Genomic DNA, 13,632 nt, shown 5'->3' with positions numbered 1-13,632 from the left:
TCTTATTCAATTTTGAAGTGTCCCTAAACCTTTATTAATTGGATAATTCCTCTTCCTAGAGTGCTAAATGGCAAAGTTAATAGTATTAAGAAACTTCTTCAATTTTGTAGTAATCTACTTTTGTCCTTATTTTAGTATATCTTTTGGAATCTTTAAGAGGACCATAACTTAGGGAGAATTTTGCCTCTTGTGAAACAAATATCGAAAAATCGGGAAGCTACCTGGATTCACTCCGTGACTCAATAGTTTTATTTCATATACATATAAACTAAGGAGTAAAGACACATCTTATGTCCCCAACCTGACGTGTGTGATCTTGTATTTAGTTATTGATTGATTCTAAGTTCTAAAGATACTCCAAATGTAAGCTATTGAACATTTATAATTACTATATTATTATTCAAGGAAAATGCTATTTATCTAGAAAAATAGCATCAAGAATTTTTCAAGACACATGTGGCAAATTTTAATTGCATGATTTATTTGTCTATTTCCTATTTTTCAGCCACACCTCCTTGAATTGTGGCAAATAGTGCATTGTAATTGGTTGTTCTTTATTCTTGAAGAATTCTTGATGTTTTTTTTCTAGATATATAGCATTGCTCATTATTCAACGTGCATGTGCTACACCTATTAGTTGCATACATATTTTCGTGACATATCAATATGTATTAAATAATAATAATAATAGTATCTATGTATGCATTAATAGTTATTTATTGTTATATTTGTTGAATATATATATATATCTAAGCTAGTTCTGCTATTTGTAGTCCCTCAAATATAAAACTATGGAGGAAAGTATGAATGAAATCCTAGATTGCAGTGATGAGGAGGATCCATACATTGAAATAGAACTTGATACTGCAGTAACCACCACTATTCACAATGATGAGAACAATAACAATTGTATGGATGATGATGATGATGCGGAGCTAGAAAAAGAGGAAGAGTACAAATTGCGCATTTCAATTTCGTCAACCATTTCTGTTTCCCTTCAAAAAGAGAGTATAATTAGTGTTGATGGTGCTTCTGAAATTGGAGCTACACAGGCACCAATGTCCCTCCAGCAGCAGCAACAGCATTCTGGTGTTAGCCATAATGATGAAGTTGAATTTCCATGGAAAAGTCCTCAAACTTGTGGCCCAACAACAGTATTGGGGACAAATTCAACCCGTGCGATTCCTTATGACAATGTGGATGTCCTATATGCTCCTAGGTACGTATGTATACAAACCACATGTTCAAAAACAATATCTATATTTATGTCGGAAAGTGTCTCGAACAGAATTACCTCCCCCGAAAGAAACATGTGAAAAATCAAAATATATATTGGTGTATTATGAACATAAATCTTGTTAAGGAAAAAAATGATATCACAAGCCTTTCGGAGATTTTTTTTTTTCCGGTCAAGCAACCTAGTGGTTAGACTAACACATGGAAAAGTAGAGAATCTGAATTCGAATCCAGACCCTTGCATAATAACGTCCTTACAGCTACCCAACCGAGTTGTACTTATGGGACACCTTTCGGATAATTTTAATAAGCAAATATACATGATTAACAATATATGTGACAAGATAGCAAAATATATTTGAATGGCATGTTTGATCAAAAAAATATTTGAATGGCTTGTTCAAAATCTAGTTTTATGGTTGGTATATCTTTAATTCTGATTACTCATTCAAGAAAGAAAAATGAGCATGTGTGTGTGATTTTATTTTCTATTCTCCAGCTAACTTTACAATGAAATTTGATATGCATGTGCAATTTACTTTAGTATTATTCCTATAAGAATAGAAGCAACTAAACATTTGGACTAACAAATATCATTGTTTAATTTGACAAACAAATCAAAACTTTATAGTTGCTAGAATTCTTGCAATAGTCATATATTTCAATGCAAATTGAATTATATACTACATATAATTTCTGTATGAATCATTGACTGTTCATGTGATCAGGAAGCAACCAAGCTTGACAGCAACAACAACAGCAAATGGAATTATGATGAAATTATTGATCAAGTTTCGAGGTATAAAAATCAAATCACTCTTTGCATCACTCATAAAACCAAGACAAACCAGCTACTCAAGCAAAAAATCCATAACATTTTTTCAATGTTATCAAAAGGAATTGGTCAATCCCTCAATTGGAAGGAATAGCAAGCATTGGAATTTTAGGGAGGATGATAGCATGTCTGCCTCTTTGAGAAAGAGTAAAAAGTTAATGGAGGTGGATTTAGGAGCATTGAGAGGTGTATTCAGCAGATCAAAAAGAAGAAAAACTGCTTCAACTTCATGTGACAACTCACCAATTCATGATGGATTTTCAAAAGACAACTCTATTCAAGCTGCTATTGCCTATTGTAAAAGTTCATTTGGTCAAACAGATTTCACATTCACAAGTTCAATTACCTCTACTCCTTCTAGGTTTGTAGATGTAGCATATCCTAATTGATTGAGAAGAAATGAAATTCAATATGTTATTCATCATGTTTTCAATCATACTATGAAAAATTCTGATGCTGAATGTGTAACATGGGGGAGACAAATTAAAAAATTCCAATCTTCATTATTCTGTCTCTATGATTTATTTATTTTTACAGTTCATCGTTAAATTAAGCGAAGAGGATTACAATATAGTGTCATTGACTTATGGTATGTTTGTTTATGCGGTGAAACTACAATAAACGTGCATCCAGCCAGAAGCAACTATTTCTAGCTTATGTTTTTTCACGGCAGAAGAACATGGAAATGCGAGAAAGACCTTCTAAAAAAAACTTCAAGAGCTAGGTACAAACTAACATGGCCATCAATATGCAAAAATTGACTAGGAACCAATTTAGCACGACTAAATCGACATCTAAAACCTAACTACTAGCTTTATAATGACTTCCGCCCACAATCAATGACTACAAAAAGGGAGAAACCACACTCTTTTTATCTATCCAGTTGCAGATCAAATTTTTGGCTTCAGACAAACACATTTCGACCATAAGCGGTCTCAAGGGTGTAAAAATTGATCCTTTGGATGGAAGACAAATGAAAAATTGAGGGGTAGCATAAATTGGTTGAGACATTTCAACAAACAAATAGTGTGCAATATTTTTCATGAAAAAATGGATGACCCTTTCTACACGCAAAAACTGCCACCGTACCAATTATGTAGTAAATTTTTTAATTATAATACCGTAAAAACCAATATATAGTAAAAAAAACAACTAAAAAAGAACGGGAGAGTACTAACTTCAATCATTTTAGAAAAATAAAATCAAGTATTTTTCCTATTTATACCCCTAAATTATCCAATTACATCAAAAGATACTTAATATTTAATTATAATACCGACAATTGTTTTGCAATTTTGTGAACTTTATATCTTTATCTCACAAACATCCATTGAAGGAATGATGGTGACAAGGCTTGGTGAAAAGTTAAAGGCTGAAGCACAAAGTCTTCCATCAATAAGTGAAATTTTGAGTGATTTTCTGTCTTTTCATTTTATGTCTAATAACGTGTTTAAATTGTAAGTTAATTGTGTTCACGTGTTAGTTTTTTCAAAATTAACACATACACAAACTTTTTTTTAGAAAGCATACACAAAACCGTTTAAGACGGTACCTTTAAATTTAACACGTACTTTTTTTTTTTTTAATTTAACACGTACTTTTTTTTTAAGAAAAATTTAACACGTACTTCAATTCAATTCACGTACATGAATTATTTATTTAATCATATACGTGAATTTTGTTGGAAATACGTGATATCCACTTGAATTCTATTACGTGAAAATAATTTATTTGAATACATTTACATTGAATTGCGAGCATAAGATCAGGGCATTTGCAGTGGGTTTACCAAGCACCAATTTTTTTACGGTCACAATTAATTCATTATATTCACTAAAGTAGTCATAATATAGGTTGAAATTTAGTCATAAACTTGACGACTAGCATACAACAATGTCGTTCAAACTGGTACATGTTATTTATTTTGTTCATTTTTTTTAATTAACATAACTGAATTCATCAAATCACGAGTTGGAATAACGTAAATATCAAATGTAAAAAAATCATGAATAGGATTAACATAATTGAATTTTCACATCTCTAGTTTGGTTAAATTATGGATCATAATGCAAAAAAATAAGAAAAGAAAATGGTTTGAATTCGAAAATGAGATGGAGAGGTAGACAAAGGAATAGGGAAATAAAAGGGAGAGGAAGATGATGAAGTAGGAGAGGAACACAAAGGATAGTGGTAACAAAAAAATTAAAAAGGAATTAAGAGTATTTTTGTCTTTCCTTTTTCTTCCTCTTTTGTTGGAGTCTTGGGCAGGGAGATAATGCTATGACTCTTGTTTGCTTCCATGAAGCACCTCATTGCAGCTACAATATCTCCATGCAGAGTAGCCACCACATCATCTCTAGCATGATTTTTCACTTTTAGATGAACCGTCAAAGAGACAACTCCAAGCTTTGGCTAAGGTGGACCTTTCGATGATGCGGTTATAAAGGGATTTGCAGTCCATCACTAAGAACTAGATCTTTATAATCCTTCTTGCTTCGCCTTCACCCAAGGTTATGAGCAGCTCCACGTACCCCATGGTCGACTGGTTGAGTCATTGAATCCTAGTAGATCATACTCAATGTAGGGGATAAGCTTTGTCTCCGTCACCAGTAGTGTGTGGAACAAACCGTTGTACATGATGTCGCATGAAGCTCCTTAATTGACTAGGATCCATCGGACATCAAAATTTTCTATATAAGATTGCACGAGAAAAGGAATTTGGAAGTTCGTTACCTTTTTAGAAAATTTGTTGTCATAAAAGGAGATGTATTGTCTTCCTACAGCTCTTAGAAAGGTGACGACGTGTTGGGTGATGCTCATTAGTTCTTCAAATTTCCTCTTGATGGTCCCCATAGTTGCTGGACTAATCCCTTATGTATAGATGACGAGGGCAGCAGGAAAATTTTCTCACGTACTCATCTATTGAGTATTCATCATGGGAATGTTCTCTGGGAACACGTTGAAGTCTTCTTGTTTGGAAATTGCCATAGCTACCTCGAGGGCCTTATTCTCTTTGAGATTTTTTTTGTGCCAACATTATTTGACCTCTTTTGATGAGGAGACACACCCTTGTTTTTCTTGTTTGGTGATGGGTTCTTGGTGTACCGCCTCAACTTTCTCGTTGTATGAGGATTTCGATCGCCTTGAGATGGATGCAGTCATCAATTGTGTGCCCATGCAATTTGTGAAAATAACAATACTTGATTTTGTCCACTCCGGCCTTTGGCGCATTTGGCTACGAAAACTTGATTCCTACTTCTTTGAATTCAGCAAACACGCACTCCGCGAGGATCTATCCCTGGACACGGCGAGCGGTGTATATTGGAGGAAGCGACCAATAGGACCTCGCCTGTCTTTTTTAGGCCTTTCTTCCTTGTGCTTATCTTGGTTGGAATTTTAAGAGGATTCTTCTTGGAGATCATCCTTTCTTGATTTCCTCAAATCGTTGCCGCCGAGTTTCTCCTAATACCCGATGTAGGTTTTTGCGAGGTTCAGAAACTCGTTGGTCGAATACCATTTTCCAGTAAATACAATTTCTTTCTTTTTTTTCATCCGCTCATCAAACTTGGACAACATCTTTGTTGAACCTCTCGATGAAGTCGCAAAGAGGTTCGTTCCTTCCTTGGAAGATGGCTTCCAAGGTCACAACCATTGATCTCTGCATAGTTCCTCCTGTGAGTCAATGGACTCTCTTTTCAAGCTCTTGTACCAAACAATTGTTCTTTTCCGTAGTGAGAACGAACATCCTGCATTTGATCGATCCTCGAAAATTGTGATAGCCGAGGATTGCTTTAATGTTCTTGATATGCTCGTATGGATCCATATGCGGAGGTTAATTTAACCCCGTTGGGATACAAGCTTCATGTATTCTTCATGTCAAAGGGCGTCGGGACCTCTTTCATCGACTTTTAGAGTGGAAGATCGTGAACGATGAGGTTTTCCCTTCGGGTGATGCCCCGGAGTCAAAAGTTTAAATATTTAGGGGAAAGTGAATTGTACCTTAGAAGAAGTGAAATGTCTTCTTTTATATGTGAAGGATGAAGATCCTTCCAATCATGGCATAAAGTTGTTGTTTGGCGGTTATAGACGACGATGATTGTAACCGTTAAGCCTTACGTGTTGAATGCCATGAAGGGTATGTTACGATTATGATTGAATTTGAAGTATCTATCCTTTGTGAGCACACCTCTCTTGTAAGGTGAGGGTGCAAGTAACGTTTTATGGACCTTAGTAGTTAGGTCTAGTTTTGAGCTTCTAGATTGGTCGAGCAAGGCCTTTTAGACGGTCCACACAAACTATCTTGAACATTATATTTCTTTTCTATAAAAAAGTTTTTACCATCATACACTTCATGCACCACTGATTCAACAATGTCTAGTTTGGAATCAACACGAGGCTCAACCATAATTATAAACATCACAAACACAGAGAGAAACAAACAATTTTTTTGAGGGAACAAAGAGAGAAACAAACAATTAAAACGCAAAATAAGAAGATAATTCAACACATTATTTGATGCTATCAGAAGGCAAGTTTCGGCAATGTAAAATATCCAGCTTTGAAAAAAAAAGGAGAAAAATAATAATAAGGATGGTTTAAGAAATACATTACCTTTTCTTTGAGACAAAAATAGTGTAGGTAGAGTAGATGAATGCAGGTAGAGTAGATGAATGCAAAAATTTTGTAATTAAAAACAAATTTCTCATAAAAAGAATAAGTTTTGATGTTTTTAGAGATCGAATGTTGAAGATGTTCTTTTCAAACATCTAATTTATTTGATAGGCTAAACTACACTAGGGGTCCTTTAAGTTTGAGGTTTCTAACACATTAGTCCTTTAAGTTAGTTTGATCACACATAAGTCTTTTAAGTTTGGGGTTTGTAACAGATTGGTTCTTTAAGTTCTTTTGGTCACACATAAGTCCTTTAAGTTTGTAAACGTTTTCAATTTAGTCATTCTGTTAACCAAAACGTTGATGTGCCAGAAGGATTAAATTGAAAATGTTTGCAAACTTAAAGGACTTATGTGTGACCAAAATAACTTAAAGGATCAATCTGTTACAAAACTCAAACTTAAAGGACTTATGTGTGAGCAAAATAAGGATCAATATATTACAAACCTCAAACTTAAAGGACTTATGATGTAATTTAACCTATTTGATATATATAGCACTTACTGGAATTTATGTTATGATGATGATACTTAATGAATTGGAGATAAGTTTATATAAGAGTTTTTTTTTTCTAGGGCTCTGACCTCTAAGCAACACGCTTGGAAGAGCGATTTTTCTTCTATAATACTTTTAGGCTTAATTAAGTAAATGGTTCATATAAATATCTTAAAAAAAATTAGTCCCTACAAACAATATCCCACCTTTTAGTTCTTGTAATTTTTCATCGGCATTTTTAATCCTTATAAAAAAATTTCATCAGCATTTTTAGTCCATGTAAAACTTTATTTCAGTATTTTTTGTCCCTAAAAATGTTAAGGGGAAATATTACAGATATTCCAACTACGATTTTTTTTATAAGGAATATGTATCGGACCAGCATAAAGCCCAATGCGACAAGTGTTATAAAAGCGGCCCAACAAAGCTAAATCCCCTATCCCTCACGGAGAGACACCATGAAGGTGCAAGTAAAGACCTATGAGTGTCCCCGCACAGGAGCACACCAAGATTAATCCTAGTCGTTCATGTGATTTCTAACGGACTTCAAGATTCACGCTTTCCATGACTATATAAGCGTGACTCCACATCACGCTCATGTACACTATTCATTCACTTGCATGCACTATTCTCTGACAATGAGACCTGCTCTCCTCCACACAAGATCACCATGAACCACCGCGACAACAACTGCAGTTCTCGAAGATTCACCGCAACATTTATCAGATCTTCATCGGGCACATCAGAATAGAAATGAAATTCTGAATATTTATAGGAGCCATTTACTTAATAATTAAGTAAATGGTCTCTATAAATATTCATAATATTATTTTTAATCCTTTCGAAAAAAATCACTCTTTTATAAAATTTTCGTCAGCATTTTTAATGCTTGTACAAAATTTCATCATGCATTTTTAATCTTTTGAAAAAAATTGTCAGCATTTTTTGTCGTTAAAAATGTTATCGGAACTAAAAAATGCGATTTTTTGTAAAGATAAAAAAACAAAATTATGAATATTAATATTAACACATTCATCTTGAATTAACCCAAAATTTTAATTTGATCATTGTTAGTTTAGCTATATACTCCCTCATGTTATTATTATAAACAAAAATATTATTTTTTGGATTCATTAAAAATTAATGCATAAAGCTTATTTTAGTTCAAGTAAATTAGTTATTCAATAAATCTACAGTAGAAACTCTTTGAATTAATACTCGGTAAATTAATAAACTCTCTAAAATAATAAATTTGTCCGGTCCCGACTTGGGCCAATGTAAAAAATTGAAAAACTCGATAAAATAATAAGATAATAATTTTTCGGGAGACCCCTTTATAATTTTCGGTCCCAAGAAAATCATAAATTAATAATTCATAGAAACTGAAAAAAAAATATTGAGAATACATTGAACACATTTGTTCCTCTTGTTTACATTTACTGTACTTCAAAAGTCATTATTGATTTTCAATGCATATGAACACAGTAGTTACTAATTTACGTTGAGTCCCAAGGTTCGCTGCAACGTAATTCTAAGAGGCATAGACTAATTTGCCTTTTTGTTTGGTATGTACAGTATAATTACTTAAAAACTCTTTAAATTAATAATTATTAATTTATCGATAAATTAATAATTCTCTAAATTAATAAATTTCTCCGGTCCTGACATTATTAATTTATAAAGTTTTAACTGTAATAAGTAATTATTTTTTGTTTATAAAATGACAAGAGAGAGCATATATTTGACCCACTCCTAAAAAAATAAGGAAGTATCTGACCCGTCCAGGTACAATGAACTGTGAGAGCGACGCTAGTGAAACAATGCAAGGAACTAATAAACAAAATACACGTAAATTCCTGACAAAAGAAAAATACACACACATATGTATGGCAATGGAAGTAACTGTGAAACGAAAATCAATAGTATATATATAAAGTAAGGTTTTTTATGCCACATGTCACTTCCACGTTCATTCTCAATATTTTTATTATTTTTTCTATTTTATTTAACATAAATATCTCAACAAACTTTTGATCTTATGCACTCAGTATTTTTTATCTCAACAAACTACACATCAATCAATCAATCAATCAATCAATAGTATATATATAAAGTAAGGTTTTTTATGCCACATGTCACTTCCACGTTCATTCTCAATATTTTTATTATTTTTTCTATTTTATTTAACATAAATATCTCAACAAACTTTTGATCTTATGCACTCAGTATTTTTTATCTCAACAAACTACACATCAATCAATCAATCAATCAATCAATCAATCAATAATATATATATAAAGTAAGGTTTTTTATGCCACATGTCACTTCCACGTTCATTCTCAATATTTTTATTATTTTTTCTATTTTATTTAACATAAATATCTCAACAAACTTTTGATCTTATGCACTCAGTATTTTTTATCTCAACAAACTACACATCAATCAATCAATCAATCAATAGTATATATATAAAGTAAGGTTTTTTATGCCACATGTCACTTCCACGTTCATTCCCAATATTTTTATTATTTTTTCTATTTTATTTAACATAAATATCTCAACAAACTTTTGATCTTATGCACTCAGTATTTTTTATCTCAACAAACTACACATCAATCAATCAATCAATCAATCAATAGTATATATAAAGTAAGGTTTTTTATGCCACATGTCACTTCCACGTTCATTCTCAATATTTTTTTTATTTTTTTTATTTTATTTAACATAAATATCTCAACAAACTTTTGATCTTATGCACTCAGTATTTTTTATCTCAACAAACTACACATCAATCAATCAATCAATCAATAGTATATATATAAAGTAAGGTTTTTTATGCCACATGTCACTTCCACGTTCATTCTCAATATTTTTATTATTTTTTCTATTTTATTTAATATAAATATCTCAACAAACTTTTGATCTTATGCACTCAGTATTTTTTATCTCAACAAACTACACATCAATCAATCAATCAATAGTATATATATATAAAGTAAGGTTTTTTATGCCACATGTCACTTCCACGTTCATTCTCAATATTTTTATTATTTTTTCTATTTTATTTAACATAAATATCTCAACAAACTTTTGATCTTATGCACTCAGTATTTTTTATCTCAACAAACTACACATCAATCAATCAATCAATCAATAGTATATATATAAAGTAAGGTTTTTTATGCCACATGTCACTTCCACGTTCATTCTCAATATTTTTATTATTTTTTCTATTTTATTTAACATAAATATCTCAACAAACTTTTGATCTTATGCACTCAGTATTTTTTATCTCAACAAACTACACATCAATCAATCAATCAATCAATCAATAGTATATATATAAAGTAAAGTTTTTTATGCCACATGTCACTTCCACGTTCATTCTCAATATTTTTATTATTTTTTCTATTTTATTTAACATAAATATCTCAACAAACTTTTGATCTTATGCACTCAGTATTTTTTATCTCAACAAACTACACATCAATCAATCAATCAATCAATCAATAGTATCAATAGTATATATATAAAGTAAGGTTTTTTATGCCACATGTCACTTCCACATTCATTCTCAATATTTTTATTTTTTTTTCTATTTTTATTTAACATAAATATCTCAACAAACTTTTGATCTTATGCACTCAGTATTTTTTATCTCAACAGACTACACATCAATCAATCAATAGTATATATATAAAGTAAGGTTTTTTATGCCACATGTCACTTCCACATTCATTCTCAATATTTTTATTTTTTTTTCTATTTTTATGTAACATAAATATCTCAACAAACTTTTGATCTTATGCACTCAGTATTTTTTATCTCAACAAACTACACATCAATCAATCAATAGTATATATATAAAGTAAGGTTTTTTATGCCACAAGTCACTTCCACATTCATTCTCAATATTTTTATTTTTTTTTCTATTTTTATTTAACATAAATATCTCAACAAACTTTTGATCTTATGCACTCAGTATTTTTTATCTCAACAAACTACACATCAATCAATCAATAGTATATATATAAAGTAAGGTTTTTTATGCCACATGTCACTTCCACATTCATTCTCAATATTTTTATTTTTTTTTCTATTTTTAAAAACCAATATTTTATTTAACAAAAATCGGGTTTTCGGGCTACTTGATCGGATTGCTCCGAAACATTTCCAGAAAATCAGAAAAAATTCAAGGACCATGACTCCCATAGAAGGGACCTCTTACGGGACTCCGCCCCTCAAAATCCAAAATTCCATTGTTTAGACCCATTTTTCATTTTTATTAATTTTTCATATTCTCAGAAAAATCCGAAAAAATTTCCATTAGTTTTATTTGATTTTTAGAATTTTTTGGTACTATTTTTATATTTTTATGATTTTATTTGACAGGTTTTTAGCATTTTTTACTTAGTTTTTTTTGTTGTTTTTAAAAGGAAAACTCAAAACTGTTGAAATGTGAGAGAGTCTGATGGCTGATTATACATAAGAATTGTCCGGATTATAAAATCCAAAATAGTAAACATGAATCCGAATTTTAAAATCCGGAATGCACAAGGGCATTTTTAGAAATTTTACAGGGCGCGGGAGAAGGCAATAGGGTGGGAAAGTAATAGTCCATGTTTAAAGGACCCAAAACTATTACCACTTGGACTAATTCATTACTGATTTTGTTACACTTTTTATTCTTGCATTGGACATTCATCTCATCATTTATATTTATTTTTAATTTTTTTGAAATATTTATATTTATTTTTATGATATTATTATTATTGTAAATTTCAATAAATTCAATCTAATATACTGACACGTGTATTCGTGCACACAAACTTATAAAACTTATTTAATATCTAACCCGGGCAACGCCGGGTCTCTAAACTAGTAGGATTACAACAAGGAAGGAAGGAAAGCTCCAAAAAGGTAAGTTACCTTTTCAATTTGGAATGTGACTATAATAAATACTTACGCCAGCTGATTCAACGTAGTATATATTTATGTCAAGACAAGGAAAAAGCCAAATAATATTTTCGAAATTATGAATGATGATAAATTTATATGAAATTTGCCAATTAGATCGTCCTACTAACAACACAATAAAGAGAACCAAGAACACTTACAAACAAAATATTATGTGTTCTTGGTTAGGCCTACCTTAGTTAGATTAGTTTTGAAAGAAAAAAAATTATATGTGGCCACCTCATAAAAATATTGTTAGCTTCGACGTTGTATACGACTGTGAAAACTTCGTATCAATATTATGGTAACTAAAAAAACAAAACACTATAAAGAGTAAATGCCCATTTTTAAAACCTTTGATGAATCACAAGTAGTTTCTTAAAATTGATAATTCAAGATGAATTAGTCCGTTATAGCATCTCCAATGAGAGATGTTTTGTCTAACATACAGTTTATTAGCTACTTTCATAGGAGAAAAATCAATAGGGATTGCTTCGGGTGCAATGCTTCCACAAGCAATGTATCTCTTGGATAAATGTGGGTTTGATCGCATACTTTATTAAAAAGTTTGAAAAAATATTGTGCAAACAAACTAATTATTGTCAATAAGTAATAATATAAAGTTATTTGTATGATCCATTTAATAATTTTTTAAGGGTGTGTTTGATGTGTTAAAAAGTAAGGGACAAAACATAACAACATCAGTTGTAATGCGTTTGATTGTAAGATTGTTTTAGGGACAAGACGAACTGAGCAAAGGATAGGGCAAAATTGAAATTGTTGTCCCTCACTAAACCACAACTCAATTTTTTCTACCAAACAAAAGTTGTCTAAAATACCAAAATAACATTTTATCCACAAAATATCTTATAAGACAAAAAATTGTTCAATAACATAAATGTTTGTCATTTGTTGTTCAGTCTTATGTTGTGATGTTATGTCTTCTGTTGTTCTGTCCAATATTTACCTTTTAAGAGATCAAATCGACCTTAAGAGTTGATGCTTGGAGTGAATGAGTGTTTATTAGGCATTAACATTAAAAATAAAGTGAACAAGTGATGTGTACGTGTATGGCCACATAAGCTATGTCTTAATAAGATTATCATTGAAGATGCTCTAATAGTTTAAAAACAAGAATTTGAAAAACTACCCCATTTCTAATCCTAGATACTTTTAGAGTTAATGCTTGTTACTTTTAGAGTTTCTTTTATGAAGTACTTACCTTTTAGGAGATCAAACGCATCCTAAGAGTTGGTGGTTGGAGTGAATGAGTGTTTTTATTAGGCATTAACATTAAAAATGAAGTAAACAAGTGATGTGGACGCGTAAGGTCATTTAAGTTATGTCTTAATAAGAGTACCATTGAAGATGCTCTAATAGTTTAAAAAACAAGAATTTGAAAAACTGTCCCATATCTAACCCTAGTTACTTTTAGAGTT

The 13,632-nt window shown here is 31.2% G+C and overlaps 1 protein-coding gene across 1 annotated transcript; it reads left to right on the top strand.

Annotated features, from left to right (window-relative positions):
- Positions 1 to 177: 177 nt before the first annotated feature.
- LOC146908430 (uncharacterized) lies at positions 178 to 2,580 on the top strand. The gene is made up of 3 exons (XM_085723875.1): positions 178 to 363; positions 774 to 1,219; positions 1,965 to 2,580. The coding sequence occupies exons 2-3, from the start codon at positions 792 to 794 to the stop codon at positions 2,458 to 2,460; spliced, it is 924 nt and encodes a 307-aa protein (XP_085580001.1). The 5' UTR covers positions 178 to 363; positions 774 to 791; the 3' UTR covers positions 2,461 to 2,580.
- The last annotated feature ends 11,052 nt before the right edge of the window (positions 2,581 to 13,632 follow it).

The sequence above is a fragment of the Medicago sativa genome, chromosome 7 (assembly GCF_051527215.1).
Source record: "Medicago sativa cultivar Bolivia chromosome 7, Bolivia_mono, whole genome shotgun sequence".
Lineage (NCBI taxonomy): Eukaryota > Viridiplantae > Streptophyta > Magnoliopsida > Fabales > Fabaceae > Medicago > Medicago sativa.
This window is presented reverse-complemented; position numbering and strand designations above follow the sequence as displayed.

Bases quoted from the DNA above. Each gene is read 5' to 3' on its own strand.
- LOC146908430 (XM_085723875.1), top strand. From the start codon at position 792: ATGGAGGAAAGTATGAATGAAATCCTAGATTGCAGTGATGAGGAGGAT. The intron at 1,220-1,964 runs GTACGTATGTAT...TCATGTGATCAG, and splicing joins GATGTCCTATATGCTCCTAG to GAAGCAACCAAGCTTGACAG.